This window comes from Podarcis filfolensis (assembly GCF_964270895.1).
Source record: "Podarcis filfolensis genome assembly, chromosome: W".
NCBI classification, from domain to species: Eukaryota; Metazoa; Chordata; class Lepidosauria; order Squamata; family Lacertidae; genus Podarcis; species Podarcis filfolensis.
The window spans coordinates 16,842,317-16,860,779 of record NC_139619.1 but is presented as its reverse complement, the minus strand read 5'-3'; the positions used below and the strand labels follow the sequence as shown (position 1 = coordinate 16,860,779).

At 38.4% G+C, this 18,463-nt stretch overlaps 1 protein-coding gene across 8 annotated transcripts in view; it reads left to right on the top strand.

Moving 5' to 3' along the window:
- The window catches only part of LOC310753825 (zinc finger protein 711-like), an 82,329-nt gene that overhangs the window by 47,351 nt on the left and 16,515 nt on the right, over positions 1 to 18,463 (top strand). For 6 of the 8 annotated variants that reach the window (XM_083595175.1, XM_083595170.1, XM_083595168.1 and 3 more), the window contains one exon: positions 17,189 to 17,347. The exons of the other annotated variants lie outside the window; for them this stretch is intronic. In XM_083595175.1, coding sequence (XP_083451301.1) covers positions 17,189 to 17,347 — 159 coding nt within the window. The remainder of the gene's footprint in view (positions 1 to 17,188; positions 17,348 to 18,463) is intronic. 8 annotated transcript variants of the gene reach the window in all.

The window sequence follows — 18,463 nt, the reverse complement described above, 5'->3', positions numbered from 1 at the left end:
CATAACTTTTTTTCTAGAAGGGCTAAATACATTTTTTTTAAAAAAAAAATGCAAGCTCATCATCTGGGGTTTCTTTTTTTTTTTTAAAAAAATACTATTTATTAAAGATTTTTTAAAATTATAAAAAAGAAAAAACAGAAAAAAAGACAAAACAGAAAAATAAAAAGAAAAAATACATCATTCTCAAGTTTTTAACTTTCGTTACCTTCTTTCTTTGACCTCCTCCTCCTCCCCCTTCTTGTATCCTGGTTAATAATTATCACAGCAAATCTTATCCATAATTCATAATATTTTGTCCTTACATTATCTTAATCTATTTTCATCTTGTCTTATAGCAAACCTTGAAACTTAAAACTTAAATCTTATTTTTACCGACTTCTCATAACCATACCATTAACCTAATTCTTTAAACATTTTTACTAGAACCAAGTAGTTCCATTTCAACATTTTTCTAGCATTCATCAATTATTTTAAAGCAGTCCTAATGATAAAAGAAAAACAAGTAAAACAATCCAATCTTCATCCAGCGTCCCTTCCTCCTGGTTCCGGATTTTGTCAGTCCTTTTTGTCCCATTTATCTAGAGCATTAACCTGGTGTCCTTATATCCGAGGCCCTCAAGTCTCTTCCATGTCCCTTCCGCGGCTCTTCTTCATATTTTCCTTCCACTCGTAGGAACTCCAGCTTAGTAATATTTTTGACCCTTTTCAACAGATCAGCCCCATTTCCATAGTCCAGACTAAACTCCATGTGATATTTAAACACCTGTTTCAGATTCCCTCCAAAATTAAAAGCCCCCACAGCTCCAAACATCTGACGGCCCATTACCAGACTCAGAAAGTCCAAACATCCCGGCATGGGAGGGTCATTCCAACCCCCCATTTCCAAACCAAACCTAACTTTATCTTTCCAAGTCTGGTTTTTTCCAAATTCATTTATCAAATCCAAAGGCTCATGATCCTGCAGGGCTGCAGCTCCCTCCATTTCTGACACCCAGGATTCAGCAGTATCCTCTTCTCTCTTCTGTGCTGTCATAGCACACTCCTGTTTTAGTTCCTGGGTAGGCTCCATGTAGTTTCCTACTGCCTGTTCAAAATTTCTGGTCGCATTAGTCATCAAGTCCGTCTTCTGGCTTAGCTGATCCAATAGGGCATTTATTTTACAGAAAGCACCCAACAGAGCTTCTGAAAACATTGTCCTGCAAGGTCACAAGTCCTTTCCCACGATTGTAATCTGTAACAGCTGCAAGCTCCTGAAGTTGGTTACAATTTCACAGTCTCCCTCTAGGGGGACAACTTGTTTATTCTTTCTTTTAAGAACAATAGCAACAAAGTTTCTTTTTTAAAATATTCAGTCAATATTTGTTCCTTTGAAATGCGAAAGGAAACAATGGAGTCACTATGTTACTTTTCTTTTAACTATCTGTCAGAAACATTTGTCTCTGGTCAATGAGCTTCAAACATCAGTCCTGACACTCCGCTCCAGGATCAGGATGGTGGAAAGTTACTTTACTTTAAACTCACTTCTGCAGGTTTAGACAATCCAAAAAGAGGTCCCCCTTCTCCTGCTACCGAAGGGGGGTTCCAAGATTTTAAATGATGAAAGCCAGTCCTTTAAAGGTGAATTTCTATGCTCTAGTTACGTTATCTTTGCTTTATTCTGACTACAAAGAAACGGAAGACTGACTTCCTGTTTAGACCTTCCCGTTTCAGTACCAAATTGAAGTAAATTTTAAGTCCAATTCCTCTCTACTGGCCAATCCTTATTTGAAGTCCAATTGTTCGAGTTTTAAGTACTCACGGGTGATTCTTTAGATGCCAAATTGTCCCAGGAAAAAGGCAGCGCTCTCCGGCAACGGCTATGCGGCTTCGCTCCACGGAAAAAGCAGTAGACTCACAGCACCGCGCCACACCCCCCTCTTCGCTTCGGAGCCTGTTTATGGGTTCCTTTGCGGGTTGGGGGGGCGCTAAAGGTGCCCACCGAGTCCCATGGTCACAGGCTTCATCCGCCTGTGATTTCATCATCTGGGGTTTCTGTCCAACTTAGTTGCTGTACTGTATTGTGCTGAAAGGACTGGGGAAGAGCAAAGTGGGTGCATCCTCTTCTGACTGGGAGTCATTACGGTTGTACTGTGGAATGTAATGGCGTCCGGCACACTTCCCTGTGCCAAATGTGAGCCTTAAGCTTTCTTCCTGGCTCCAAGCAGAGTTTCGCAGCAGCAGTTAGTGCCTTGTGTGGGTGATAAATCAAAGTCTGTACGCAGGCTTCTTGCTATCTAAGAAGTCTTTATTATCGTACAGAAAAACATCATAAATCAACCAGTTCTGGGCACTACAGTTCAAGAAGGACACTGACAAACTGGAATGTGTCCAGAGGAGGGCAACCAAAATGGTCAAAGGCCTGGAAACAATGCCTTATGAGGAACGGCTAAGGGAGCTGGGCATGTTTAGCCTGGAGAAGAGGAGGTTAAGGGGTGATATGATAGCCATGTTCAAATATATAAAAGGATGTCACATAGAGGAGGGAGAAAGGTTGTTTTCTGCTGCTCCAGAGAAGCAGACACGGAGCAATGGATCCAAACTACAAGAAAGAAGATTCCACCTAAACATTAGGAAGAACTTCCTGACAGTAAGAGCTGTTCGACAGTGGAATTTGCTGCCAAGGAGTGTGGTGGAGTCTCCTTCTTTGGAGGTCTTTAAGCAGAGGCTTGACAACCATATGTCAGGAGTGCTCTGATGGTGTTTCCTGCTTGGCAGGGGGTTGGACTCGATGGCCCTTGTGGTCTCTTCCAACTCTATGATTCTATGATTCTATGAACCCGGAGATCGAGCGGACATCTCATTGGCTCGACAGCTAAAAACGAAAGTAAAACACACACAAAGAAAGATTCACGTATGTGAATAAAACCACGCCTCAGAATGTGAGACGTCACACAGAACTGTTTAACCCTGTAAGTTCTGATTCTCCTCACATGTACAGCCTGGGTATGCTATAGTTTGGCTTACTGTAATATGAGAACCCAGGCCTATATGTATGTTAGCTGTCAGGAGCCCAGGCTGCCATCTTGATAACACATCATATGCAAGTCATAATTAGCTTGAAGATTTATTGCAAAGCAAACAATTAGCCTCTGATGCTCTAGCCAAGTGTCCGTGTCTTACGATTCAGTTAACCCTTCTGATCTGCTTCTGCAGAATATCCTGAATGATGACCCTTACATTTCTGGGTTTGCTTTCTGTCTAATACCTTCCCCATTCATCTACTCCTTGGACTCATGGGGTCAACTACCTCCTCTTCAGTTAGGAAATGCTCCCCCTCCTGCCTTCGAGCCTGCCTGTGCTTCTTCTTTTTTTTTTTTTAAGTTCTTTTTATTGAGTTTCAGTTACAGCATAAAAAGAGAGAAAAACAAAAAACACAAAAGACAAGACAACAATTTTAAAAAGAAACAAGGAGAACAAGAAGACAAGAAAAAAAAAAATATCCGCATCTAACACCAAAAAGCAACAATCTCTGTTACAGTTCTATCTCTTATTCATTAAGATTTTATATAATTAGATATTTATATCTTTCTTCTACTCCCCTATTGACCTCCTTCCCTCCCGATTTCGGACTTCTTGATGAAATTTTCTATTTTCTGCAGCTAGTATTTGTTAACGATTTGCACATCATAAGTTTTATAACAGACCTGCTATAGTTTTTAGGTTTCTATGGTTTCCTTCAATGTATGCCATAAATTTATTCCAATCACTAATAAACTTTGTATTTTTTTGGTTTCTAATTTTTTGCGTCATTTTTGCTAATTCAACATATTCGAATAATCTTGTTTGCCATTCCCTAACCGTTGGTATATTTGTACTTTTCCAATTCTGTGCAATTAATGTTCTGGCCGCCGTTGTCAAATACTGGAATAAAATCCTATCTTCCCTTTTAATTTCATCCCCAATTATACCTAGTAAAAAGGCCTCCGGTCTCTTAGGAAAAGTATATTTAAATATTTTTTTTAACTCATTATAAATCAAGTCCCAGAATTTCTTCATTTCCTCGCAAGTCCACCACATATGGTAGAAATTGCCTTCTTTGATTTTGCACTTCCAGCAGGCCTTATTTCCTGTTTTATACATTTTTCCTAATTTTGCTGGTGTGATATACCACCTATATATCATCATCTCCAGATTTTCTCTAAGGGTAACACTTGCCGTAAATTTTATTCCATTATTCCACAATCTCGACCATTTTTCATAATCTATATTGTATCCCAAATCCATTGACCATTTTGTCATAACCTCCTTTATTTCTTCGTCTTTGGTGTCCCATTCCAATAGTATATCATACATTCTAGATAATAATTTGGTTTTACCTTCAATTATTTCTATCTGAAATTTGGATTTTTTTTCACTTATCCCTACTTTTTTGTCTTCCATCCACATTGCGTTTATTTGATGATATTGTAGCCAGCCTGTTAATTTTTCTTTCAAATCCTCATATGTTCTTAATTTCCAGCCGCTTTCTGATCTTATTAGTAGGTCTTCGTACGTTAATCTTTTTCCTTCCATATTTGTTTTCTTAATTATTAAAATGTCCATTGGCGATAACCACCAAGGTGTTTTCCATTCTAGGAGTTTTTTATTTTTCTCCCAAACTTCATATAGTGGTCCTCTAATGATATGGCTTGAAAACCCCTTATGTACCTTTTCTTTATTTGACCATAAGTAGGCATGCCAGCCGAACCTATTGTTGAATCCTTCTAGGTCTAATAAGTCAGTATTTTCCAAAGTTATCCACTCTTTGATACAACAAAGGCAGGCGGCCTCGAAATATAATTTCAAATTTGGGACAGAGAATCCCCCCCTTTCTTTTCGATCTGTAAGCAATTTAAATCTAATTCTCGGTCTTTTCCCTTGCCATATAAACTTCGAAAGGGTTTTCTGCCAATCCTTGAACATTTTGGAGCCTTTAATCACTGGTATACTTTGGAACAAGAACAACATTTTTGGAAGTACATTCATTTTTATTGCCGCCATCCTTCCCATCCACGAAAGCTTAACTCTATTCCATATATCTAGATCTTTTTTAATTTCCTTCCATGTTGTCAAGTAGTTATCTTGAATTAAATTTATATTTTTTGTGGTTAGCCAGATTCCCATATATTTTATTTTCTTAGCCACCTTGATTCCATTTTGTTTCTCTAATTTTTCTCTTTCGTCCTTTCCCAGATTCTTAGTCATCATTTTTGTCTTTAGTTTATTCAGTTTGAAACCGGATAGTTTACCGTATTCTTCTAATATTTCCAGCGCCTTGCTAACACTTTTTTGTGGCTCTTCTACGGATAGCATCAAATCGTCTGCGTAAGCTTTTAATTTATATTCTTTCGTTCCTACTTTAATCCCTCGAATCTCTGGTATTGCTCTTATTTTACTCGCGATGACCTCTAATACTATAATAAACAAAAGCGGGGAAAGAGGGCAACCCTGTCTTGTTCCTTTTTCTATTCTAAATGGATTTGTTAAGTTGTTATTTATAATCAATTTGGCAAACTGACTCGAATATACTGCCTTTATTCCTTTCATGAATTCGCCCTCTATCCCTGCTTTTTCCATACTTTTTAATAGGAACGACCATGAGACATTATCGAATGCCTTCTCCGCATCAATAAAAATCAGCGCCGCAGGTATCTCGTTCTTACACTCCAAATATTCAATAATGTTTATAGTATGCCTTACATTATCTTTAAGAAACCTGTTTGGGAGGAATCCTGCTTGATCTTTGTGAATTAGATTTACTAAACACTTTTTAAGTCTGTTTGCCATTACCTCTGCAAAAATTTTGTAGTCATTATTTAGTAATGATATAGGCCTATAATTTTTGATGTTTAATTTATCCGTGTCCGGTTTGGGGATCATCGTGATATGGGCCTCTTTCCATGACTCTGGTATCTTTCCTCCCCCTAATATTTTATTCATAGTATCACATAGCACTGGCATTAGTTGATCTTCTAATACTTTATAGTATTTTGCAGACAGTCCATCCGGTCCCGGGGCCTTCCCTAATTTCATTTTTCTTATCGCATTCTGGATCTCTTCTATTTTTATAGGTTTGTTTAATTGTAGTCTTTCTTCCTCTGTAATAGTTTTTCCGCTGCAGTCTTCTAGATATTTTTCTATTTGTTTTGAATCTTCATCTTCCTTTTTGTACAATTTCTCATAAAATTTGAGGAAATTTTCCTTTATTCCCTTTGGATCTTCTATCAATTGCTCCCCTATTTTTATCTTATTTATCACATTTTGTTTTTGCCTTCTTCGCAATTGCCAAGCTAGTAGTTTACCTGTTTTATTAGCTGATTCGAAATATTTTTGCTTCATTAACTTAATTTTCCATTCGATTTCTTGATTTGTCAGCATTGAGTATTGTGTTTGTAATATTTTTATTATTTGTATGTTTTGTTCATCTTTTGAATTTATTGTTAGTTTTTTCTCACATTCTCTTAGTTGATTGAGAATTTCTTCTTTCTTTTGTTCCCTTATTTTCCTCTTGTAACTATTTTGCTGGATAAAGAAACCTCTTAAGACTGCCTTGCTAGCATCCCAGACTATCTCTATACTTGATTCTGTATTAAGGTTCAAATCGAAATAGTCTTTTAAAGTGGCTTTAGCCTTTTCAATAATTTCCTCACTCTCCAATAAATATTCATTCATTCTCCATCTGAACCCCCCCTGTGATACACCTTTTATTTCCAACATTATCGAATTATGATCAGAGAGGGTTCTCGGTTGGATTTCACATTTTGAGGTTCTTAAGGTGAGTTCTCTTGAGATCCAGATTTGATCAATTCTACCCCAGCTTTTGTGCACTTCTGAAAAAAAGGTATATTGCTTCTCTATTGGATGTTTGTGTCTCCAAATGTCTATTAAGTCTAAATTTTCTTCTAAATTATTAAATGATCTTGGCAGCTTCCCTTGATTACGCTTTTTCTTTTCTGTTTGTCTGTCAATTTCTGGTGTCGGTACTCCGTTGAAGTCTCCCAATAATATCGTCTTGTTAGTACTTGCTCCAATTTCTTAAAGAATTCCAATTTATCCGAATTCGGTGCATATATGTTTATCACATTAAGTTTTTCACCCTGGAAATTAATTTGCACCCCTAATATCCTTCCTTCATCGTCTTTGTAAATCAGTTTAGGTTCCCATTTTTCGTTAACATATGTTACTACTCCTCTTTTTTTTTCTGCAATGGAGTTTATGAATTCAACTCCCAATTTTTTATTTATCAAGATATGTTTATGCTTTTTGGTCACATGTGTCTCCTGCATACAGATTAAATCAAGGTTCTTTCTTTTCAAAACATTCACTATTTTATTCCTCTTGGTTTTCTCATTCACACCGTTCACATTCCATGACAGAATTTTCAGATTCATTGTTATGTTTACTTGCCGATATCCAAATACTTAATTTATATCCGAGTGGTTTTGTTTTCTATTCCCTCTTCCTCTTTTTCCACTTCCTCTTCCCCTACTCCTTCTTCCCCTTCCTCCTCCTCTTCTCCTCCTTCCCCTCCCCTTTCCTCCTGTTCTCCACCCTTCTCTCTTCTTCTACTTCTCTCTTGTAAATCACCATTTCTCCCTCCGAATCTCTCCTCCACTTTCCCAAGGTCTTTTTCATATCTGCGTAGAAATTTACCCACTTCCTGACTTTCAGTAATCTTAAATCTTTTATCTTTATAGAAAAAGGAAATCCCTTCAGGGAATTTCCATCTGTGTTGTATCCCGTTCTTTTTTAGAACGCTTGTTAACTGTTTGTACCCCTCTCTTTTGCGTAGGAGTCTGGTTGGTATTTCTTTAAAGATAATAATTGGTCTGCCTTCAATTATTAGTTTCTTTTGGTAGCTTTCTCTTAGGATTAAATTTCTCATCTCTATCGAATTAAATATAACTAAACAGTCTCCCAGTGCTTTTTTAGATTTTATTTGTTTAGACCTTATTTTTATTCTGAAAGCATTTTCTATCGTATATGCAATCTCTTCTTCCTTCAATTCTAACCACTTCGCTAATTCTTTAGTCAGTTTCTCTTTAATATTCTCATTAGATTCTTCTCCTACTCCTCTAAACTTTAAATTTAGCTGTTTTTGTTTCATTTCCATCATCGCTAAATTGTCCAAAACTTGATCTTGATTCCTGTTCAGTTCTCGAAGTTCCTCTTTTATCCTATCTGTCTCCTTCCTTTGTTCCTTTATCTCTTTCTGTGCTTTTTTATTCGATTCTTCTAAAATCTTTGATCGAACCGTTAAGTCTTTTACTTTACTTGACAGTTCCCCTACTGCACCTTCTATCTTCTTATCAATCAACTCATGTATCTCTCCTAGCTTTTTCTCCATGTGAGTTTCATTCTGTTTAAATTCCTCCTTTATTTTTAACCATAGAATGTCTAAGTCTTTAATTTCTTCTTGTCGAGATGCTTTCCTGTCTGATGGGGTCCCTCCTATCTTTTTTCCATTTTTCCCAGAAATTTTCTCCGTTTCCACTCTTTCTCCTTCCCCCCCCTTCAATATATATATACTATAAATTTCTTGTAATATTTATTCTCTCCCCTAGAGGGCGCACAGTCTTAACAAGTTTTAGTTAGTATCAAAAAAAAAGTAATTACAACAACGTTCCCTTAAGCAATCTAATTCCAGTTTTTACCAATTGCAATCAGGCAAAGAGAAATGGAGTAGTTCTTTAAACTTAGCCAATCAAGTTATTCCCTGACCCTTTAATTTTCTCCTAATGCATCAGAATATTATTTATAATTTATATTTCTGGATTTTCCAAATCAAGATCTGTAATTCCAAATATTCTCAAATCCTGTGTCTACTCAAATCATTTACCGTCCATATATTTCATACCCTCTAAATGTGGATAAGTCCAAACTAAACTCCTAATCAAACAATTTTGTCTGAGACTTATCAACTATGTAAGGATAAAGGCCCTCTGATAAGGCCCTTAAAGAAATATCAACCTTAAAGGGGACCTTTATGATAGGTATACAAAGACAGAAGAAACGAAAGTTTAACCTGTAGCCAACTTTTGTTTTAAATAGGAGCAGTTTGTTCTTTCCTTTGTTCGGTCTTCAGCCACTTGGTTGGCTTAATCCAGATCAAAGGAGGGTAGGCAGTATTTGGGAAACTGTTTCCGTAGAATCCCTTCTATATCAAAAAAAAAAAAGGATAAAAAAAAAGAGAAAAAGGAAAAAAAGAAAAAAGGCGGTAGAGGGTTCCAGCACTCCAATGCAGTCCTAAAACCTGCCGTGAAGGAAAGTGGGTTCTAAATTCTAGGCTTTTCATCCACTTGCTGGATTATTCCAACATAGAACTGTGATTGGGAAAAGATCCAGGAGTCCAAAATTAACTCCAGTCCATTAAGTAGAAAGGGGGTATATGCCTCTTAGCTCACCCCTCTTTAACTCAGTTCACAGGTAATTCAAATCCAGGGGGAAAAAAAAGAAATTCCAAGTCTTTAAATATTCGAAATGTTCCAAAAATTAATCAGGAAAAAACAAAACAGAAAAAAGGAAAGAAGGTAAGTGTCCTACTGGGTATATATATATATAAGACCCTATAAGCTCAGTTCTTATGAAGTCCCCAACCATTCAACAAGAGGGGGTAAGGAGGAAATCCAAAAATCCAAGTTCTTTTAAGAGGGGGGGAAGGTAGAGTCCAAAGTTAAAGGTTTGAGAAAAAAAAAAAAGGGAACATTTACTTGCCCGGAATATAATATAAGAAATCCAAAATTTGAGGCAGACAAAGTAATAAGTGGAGCGCCTTAGTCTCTTTAAAGCCTTTGCGTTTATTCCGTCTTTTCCTCCTCTCCCTTCTCCTTTAAAGTTCCGCCTTAAAGTTTAAGTCTTCAACGTGTTCTTTTTCTTTATCACCACTCTGTTTAGTTCTTCCCTTTATTCTTTAGTACTTTCCCCAAAAGAAATACAAAGTCTCTAAATATCTTTTCTTTCTGCTACTTTTATTTTATTTTGTTTCCTTTGCCTCGCTTAGTTGCTGCTGAGGACTTTCACTTTTCTGGTTCTACAGCGGGTGCCTGGTCATTTCCTTTTTTCACTCTTATGACTTTATATCCTGCGCCATTTTGACTCCGAAAAAGCAGGTCGGGCTCCTCATTTAAATTCTTTTACATTCAGAGCTCACTTAGTGCATAGTCCATCTTTTTAGCCCAAGATTGTTCCCAAAACACTAAGGGTTCCGCTTTTAAAGTTACGGAGGTTTGTCGCCTTTCCAGTGAGAGCTAGAGGCATTGCCACACGGGGTCCGCAGAGCTTACCATTCGCGTTTCTCAGTCCCGTCGTTCCCGAGTCTCTCAAAAAAAACCCGAAAAAACAACGGAGCTACTCCAACGCTGCTGGTTAGCTTTTCCCTCAGGAGTACCCCTCCTGAGATTTTTGGGGGTCGCAGTGCCTTTGCGTTGCCCCCAAGCCCCCGTATGGCTCGGAAAAGCCCTTCAGCGGCTTTTCCGCGCTCCCTGCTGCTTGCGATCCAAACCGGAAGTCCTGCCTGTGCTTCTTGATAGAGTTGGCTTCTCTCCAACCCGCCCTCTGTTGATGGCTTATCTGCATTCCTTTCATTGTCAAGAAGGGGGAGGGGGGAGTTGACAGCCAACTGCTTCCAGCTGTCTGAGAGAAATGCAAGCCTCTTTGTTGCTGACTGCATGCTAACTCATGCTGTACTTCTCTACTTTGGGCAGACGTGTTCATGACATTAGCATTTCTGTTTCTTAAACAAGATAAATGAAAAGTATAAAAAGCAAATCAAATCTTGTATGGTACTTCCTGTTAACTTGGTTACATTTCTTTATTAGTGACATATCAAAATGATGTATGAATAGCCTCTGTTATCACTATATAAGAATAAGTTAAGTTTTTGTAATTTTGTTTTTACTTTGTCCTGTGCATTTAGCATCTCTAGAACCTTGAAACACATTCTTTGTCCTATGGTATACATTTATATCTTTATTGTTTGTAAAGATCCTTATTCTTGCTCTCCCAGAATTGTTTTTGTTGACTAAAATTAAGCCAATGCATGAGAATTTGCAGAAGTGGGCTGTTATGCATCAAATAGGATTTTTCAACCAGAATCTTGAAAGAAGGAAACAAAAGAAATAGTCAATAGTCAATTCACTTCAGCTGTATGCCAAGATGTCACTTGCTTGTCATCTTTTTGTTCTGACAAAATTATTTTAGTACACATCTTCTGACTGCTGCATTGAGTAACTTCTTCACTGTTTATGCGTTTAGTAACTGCTATGCTGTTTATGAATAGTCTGAAATTCTTACATTTTCCATCCACAAGCTTTTACACATTGCTTTTTAGCACTAATACTGTCCATAGATTTGTTGTTACCTTTTTTATCCCTCTACAACGTAGGTATAGTTAACATTATGCAGATCTGTGTAATTAAATTTTAAAATAAAAATAAATGCTTTACATTTCAAAGACAAATGGCTATTACAGAAGAAGAAAACATTATTGTTCTAATACAGGTTCAGGCTCTCTGCTAAGTGAGTAGTTCAGGTAGGGTTTTCATATGTCCAGGTTTTCCCTGCGTTTTCAGGGGTAAAATTTCATTTGCAAAAATGTCTGGGGTTTTTTTTAAAAAAAGAAGAGGAGAAAGGCAGCACCCAAATCAGATATGGTAACCATGAAGTTGCCCCTACAAGAGAAAACTCTGGTTCCCTCTTTTGGGAAGCTTGGCAATGGCTGGCTCACCTCTGGCAGGATGCAGGTACTCCTAGCAAATCAGCTCCTAAGTACGGCCGTGGGCCCCGAGCAAGCAGTCTGCTTCAGGGCCCCTCCAGGAAACCAGACACACTGTGTTTAATGTATCAAATTGTGGCAGGTCACATGAGGTCCTGGAGAAGGGGTTGAGCAGCGCCACAGCAGTAGCCACTGAGAGTAGACCAAGCAAGGCAGTGAGAGGCTGGTGGTGGCTGCAGTGGAGATCCAGTGGAGGGAAGGGGAGAGGAGCAAGGCTGAGGCAGTCGTTCCCTCCGGATTGGACTCCCAATTTCCCCCCTCCTTCCTTCTTTTCCTCCCCTCCCCTTTCCACCACATCACCCAGTTTACATGATCCAGAACCCCTACATTATTCCCTGCCTTCGTTCTGCATGATAGCATGGCGATAATACACCTCTCCTGATTTTTGTGGTGTCTTTTTCTCTTTGTTTGAAATCGTGGGTCTATTCTATGGGGGTTTTTTTATTCTCTTGCATGTGGCAAAGGTGAAAGATTGTCTGATCCAGTGGTCTGTTAGTTAATTATTGTTTGTGACTGAGGGAGCATTAGAAAGAGGTGTGGAAGATAGAGGAGTATGTGTAGATATATATTTCTATATCACACAGAGAGAGTTTTAAAAATTGCAATCTGTAGTAAAAAGTAGAAATTGGCAAATGTGTCCCCTTTTTTGCTCTTCAAAATATGGCAACCCTAATTAAGGAGTTATTCACTATATTTTTGAAAAAATAACTTTTTCTACAGTGGTGGCACTATCCTTTCTACCTGCATATATTGGAGAGGATCTCTAAAAGGCATAATGTAGCCCAGTGTTTCTCAACCTTTTCCTGACCATGGCCCCCTTCCGACTTTGTTTCCTTCCTGTGGCCCCCCTGTCCTACTGCTTGAAAGGTAGCTATTTAAATGCCTTTTTTTTTGTAAATAGAACGTTTTATAATTTATACAAAATACAATTACATAAAAATGTATTTCTTGATCAATGTGACCCTTGTGCTTGATGACCAGAAACAAGCTTTTTCACATCTGGTTCTATTGTTGTGAGGGATAACTGAAGATCACCTCTGTCCGTTACGTTAAGGCGATTCCATGTTAGGCTGAGTAAATAATTCACACGACTGAAACCTCATTCTGCCAAATACAGAGTAGGAAATGACATGAAAAACAATTTTGCTTTATCTCAAAGCTGTGTAAACTTTTTAGATACTGTATCCTTTATCCCAAAATGGTGTTTTTCTTGACTGAAATTTACTTTGGCTGCTATGTCACTCTGTAGCTCTATGACAGCAGCATTCACAGCAAATGGATCAACTACCCAGGCCGGAATATCCATGTCCAGCAGATCATGCAAACAAACTTCCTTTTCATTATAAAGCTGCTTCAAATGATTCACATACACAATTTCATCCTCTTTCAATTCATCACTAACTGCTGCCAAAGAGGAAAACTGCAAATTCTCGACATCCAATTGATGGTATACAGTTTGACTTTTCCAAGAAAGCCTGTAATAATCTCCTTGCTTGAAAAAAGGTCACAATTCCTGCCCTGTAGTTCTTTGTTCAACAAACTGAGCTTTTCAGAGACATCAAACAGGTAAAATATATCACATTTAACAGAGGTCATATTTTCTTGCCTCTGAAAAATGTCACAACTGAGTCCCACAAAGCAACAAAACGACAGCCAACAGACTTCTGTATGCAATAATAAGCATGTGAAGTCTTTGTCATTGTCCTCACAAAGCTGTCAAAACAGACACTCTGTCTTGCAAATATCTAACATAAGCATTGCTGTGTTATCTGGTAAACACAATTCATCAATTTGCAAAGCAAACTTCTGAACTTTTAACTACGAGACTACAGTCATACCTCGGGTTCAATCAGGTTGAGCGCGTTTGGGTTGCGACACTCAAAAATATTCCAGTGGTTTATCCTACTTGTCTTTATGAGAAGTTTAAAAATGTTTCTGCAACTTACATGGACACATATTCTCATTGGAAAGTGTCATCATACATATCAAACGCATAGGTATTGTGTGGTCTTGTGGTGACAGAATAAATCCGTAGCCAAGATACTTGACTGATACAGATGAAGACTAATTTTACATATGTTTGCAACTACAAAATTGAGATCACTTCTCAGAAATAAAACAGCGTTAGAACATCTGAACAAAGACAAATGAAAAATTATGTCTGATACCAGTAGATCTTTACAATGAGAAGCAACTGAACACAGCAACTGCGAAAGAAATGGTAAACACAGCAGCTAAAAATACCTGAAGATTACATGCAGTACTCTTGCATACATCAACATGCAGTACCTCCTTTCGCAGCAATACTTACACGAAGAAACAGCACCCCACACACTAACACTGTTGCAGCCACACACCTTGCCCATGACAAATGAGATGCGGGCAGCTTGGTGCTTGCAGTGGTGGAAGTGGGAGGGAGAAGGAAGCCGAAGGGACATTGCCGCAGATTCTGCGTGGCGATCCATCCACTGGGAAGCATGGTCACTTCTCTGTTCACTCTACTTCTCTGTTTTCTTTTATTGGTCACTTCTCTGTTTTCTGTTTTCTTTTATCGGTCCCTTCTCTGTTTTCTTCACTTCTCACTTCTCTATGTGGCCCCCTAGTCTCATGCTGTGCCCCCCCATTTATGTGATTTTCGCCTGTGGCCCCCTTGGAATATTCTGGGGGGGCCCAGGAGGCCATTTGGCCCCCAGTTGAGAAACACTGATGTAGCCTTTTCTCTAAATGTTAATCCAGTTGATTTGGTTTTCTCCAGGTTCTCAGCATTCAGGCTATTTGTATTCTGATCAGTATTGTAACCTTCTGTGAGCTAGCAGAATAAAAGGGCTCTCATTATGCTTTATGCCAACTTTCCTCAACCTTGGGTCCAGATGTTAGATGCTCAGTAGAGCATGAGGCTCTTAATCTCATGGTCATGGATGGGTTCATGTCCCAGGTTGGGCAAAACATTCCTGCATTGCAGGGGGTTGGACTAGATGGCCCTCATGGTCCCTTCTGACTCTACAGTTTTATGATTCTGTCCCTGACCATTGGTTATGGTGGCTGGGGATGATGGATGTTGTAGGCCAACAACTTCTGGGGACCAACAGTTGGGGAAGGCTACTGTATGCCATGGGGTTGCTCTTGCACACATGCAGGTTGCATAAGCAGGAGGGATGGATTTTTAAAGAAACACCTTCCAGTCAGTCACAGAAGCTTAATTTTGCAATGGTTAACAGTAGCAGTACTGATATATAAATATTTTTAATGTGCTTAGCATTTTTAATTCTATATAGTTGTGTTTAGTTCTGTTTTCAATAGCTCCAGCAGTGTTCTGACTCATTCACAAACTTCTGAAATACAAGTTTCATCAGTGACACCAAATACTGCTACAGTTTTAGCAGGTATTGTTAAATAACATCCAGCACAGGCAAAATGAGCACACATCCAGCACAGGCAATATGAGCACACATAAAACAAATATGCATTATTATGTTTAAGTATTATATATTATTAGCATTATATATTATTAGTACATGTTGAATGTAGTTTTCTTTAACTTGGGAAATTATATGTGAAAATTTCCTGGAAGAATTAATTGCTACAAAGGAGTTTGACCTCTTGCTGACCAGTTGCAGAGCGGTAACATCTTGGGCATTTAATTCCAAGTTCCAACAAAGTAAATTATGCTAAATTTTGTTAAAGCACTTGGACTAGATGATATTGCTGATTTTGTGAAAGGGTTGCTTGTGAGTTCAGAATTAAGCCCATTATAGATGTAATGTTCTGAATCTCTTAAATCATGGTTAAGAGATCAGGAGTGGGCTCATATGACACACACTTCCCTCCCTTCTCCTGCTCCTCCACTGTAAGGCTAACTAAGCTTAGGACTTGTATTGGCACCAACCTTAAGCATAGTTTACATTTAAACAAGATATAGGGTGATACTCAGTGCTAGTCCTACTCATAGTAGACCCATTGAAGTGAATTGACATAACTAGCTTTTGATTAGGACTTAGTTGAATACAGGTTACAGATATCTGTATCTGAAGAAGTGTGCATGCACACGAAAGCTCATACCAAGAACTAACTTAGTTGGTCTTTAAGGTGCTACCGGAAGGAAAAAAAATTTTTTGTTTTGAATACAGGTGAAACTCGAAAAATTAGAATATCGTGGAAAAGTTCATTTATTTCAATAATTCAACTTAAAAGGTGAAACTAATATATGAGATATATATGAGATAGACTCATGACATGCAAAGCGAGATATGTCAAGCCTTTATTTGTTATAATTGTGATGATCATGGCGTACAGCTGATGAAAACCCCAAATTAACAATCTCAGAAAATTAGAATATTAAATGAAATCAGCAAAACAAGGATTGCAAATAGAGCAATATTGGACCTCTGAGAAGTAGAAGCATGCATATGTACTCAGTACTTGGTTGGGCCCCTTTTGCATCAATTACTGCCTCAATGCGGTGTGGCATGGATGCTATCAGCCTGTGGCACTTCTAATTTTTCGAGTTTCACCTGTACAACACATACTGATCAATTCTCTAGTTAAGAAAAAGCCCTCAGTCCTATCCATGGTTAAATCTAGTTTGACATAAACTTAACTATGAGGAAGGGTAAGATGCAGGGATTGAATGTACCATCCTGCTCTGATCTATGAAATTCTAAGTGTTACATCTCTCCTGGTTCTTACAGGGTGACTCACTAACATTTTACACTGTTGTTCTGTTACCCTTTCATCTTTTGGAATGCTATACAGGCATTTCCCTACTTGCGTGTGAAGAGCATGTGTTCTCCCGCTGACACACATACCAAAAGGGGGTGAGGCAGGAGTGGAACGGGGGAATCCCCACTCATGCACATCCTGGTGACGTGCAGCGGCCCAAACCGGAACCCCCACATAAGTGGCGATTCTCCTGTACCCTTCAAAGAGATTCTCATCTTAGCAGTGTTTGGTATTTTGAAGATATTGCAAAGATAAATACATACAATGATAATTTCTTTTTTAAAAAATTGGTAACATGAACAAACCTACCATTTAATACTATATAACTGTATTTGAAGGGGGAGGGAAGAGTATCAATACAAAAACAAAGTATCTTGACTTATTTAGTTGTTTAATCAGACATTATAATGTAACAGAAATGTTTCTACACTGCACTTCATCGTTTTTATGCTGAAATTAACTACATTGACTTATTAAAACAGTAAAACAAAAAATTAAAACAAATCTCTTCATATTATGTGTAATCTTCACAAAATAAACAAGAACAAGGTGATTGGTCTGTGCACCAGCTTTATATTACCAGTCATATTAGGTTTTGCACAAATGAGCTAAGAACAATGGACCGACATTGCTAACACTTCTTGCTTCCTTCTAACTGGTTTTGTTTTGTTTTTATAGTGGATGATGTTGGGGAAAAGCTCGACCATATTGGAAACACACCATTAAAAATCAACAGTGAGGTTTCACATGAAAACGTATCTAAAGATGATGGTTTTGGTTCTGAAGTTATTAAAGTTTACATATTTAAAGCTGAAGCTGAGGATGATGTGGAAATAGGTATGTATCCCAGCTTCTGTTATTGCTAGTTTCTAGTGTTTGCAAATTTTTTTATTATTTATTAATTTTATATACCACTCTTCATCCAAAGATCACAAGGAGGTTTACAAAATAACAGTCCAAAATGAAAACACAAAATACCTATCATCATCATCATCATCATCATCATCATCATCATCATCATCAGAACAACAAAAATCAATAACTCCTGTGTACAAGCACATGTAAAGGGCCATAGATTGTTTAATCAACCAAAGGCCTGATTATAGAAGAACGTTTTTGCCTGGTGCCTAAAAATATGTAGTGAAGTAACCAGGCAAGCCTCTCTGGGAAGAGCAGTAATCTAGACCAGGCATAGGCAAACTCGGCCCTCCAGATGTTTTGGGACTACAATTCCCATCATTCCTAGCTAACAGGACCAGTGTTCAGGGATGATGGGAATTGTAGTCCAAAAAAATCTGGAGGGCCGAGTTTGCCTAAGCTTGATCTAAACCCTATCAAGAGCAGGCCACCTCCCATCCATGTGGACTAGGGCACCGCCAACAAACAGTGCCTCAGTCTTACCTGGATGGAGCTTCAGTTTGTTGGCTCTCATCCAGTTCATTCCTGAGGCAAGGCAACATTCCAGCACATCCGTTTCCATACCTGAAGGTGTAAAGAAGAAGTAGAGCCATGTGTCTTCAGCATATTGCTGACAACGCATTCCAAAACTGGATGACCCCACTCAGCGGTTTCATGTAGATGTTAAACAGCATGAGGGATAAAATCGAACCCTGAGGAACCCCACATTGAAGGCTTCACAGCTCTCCCCAAGCATCACCCTCTGGAAATGACCATCCAAGTAGGCCTGGGACCACCACAAAGCAGGGCCGCCCATCTGTCCTGCACACACCCAGACCAATGAGGACAAGTGACTGGAATTTTATTTCTTTATTAGCAAAGCACTCAGTTACATCAGCTCCTAAGGTGCAAGGATATGCACACTATTCCACACTAACTAGCAGGCTAGGCAATCTACCTCTCCGGCCGGTTCTCTGTCTTGGACAATTTGAGCAACAGTATAGCCACTCCCCTTCCTGCTTTCTTAAACTTGCTAGTCTGATGCTGTGCCTGCAA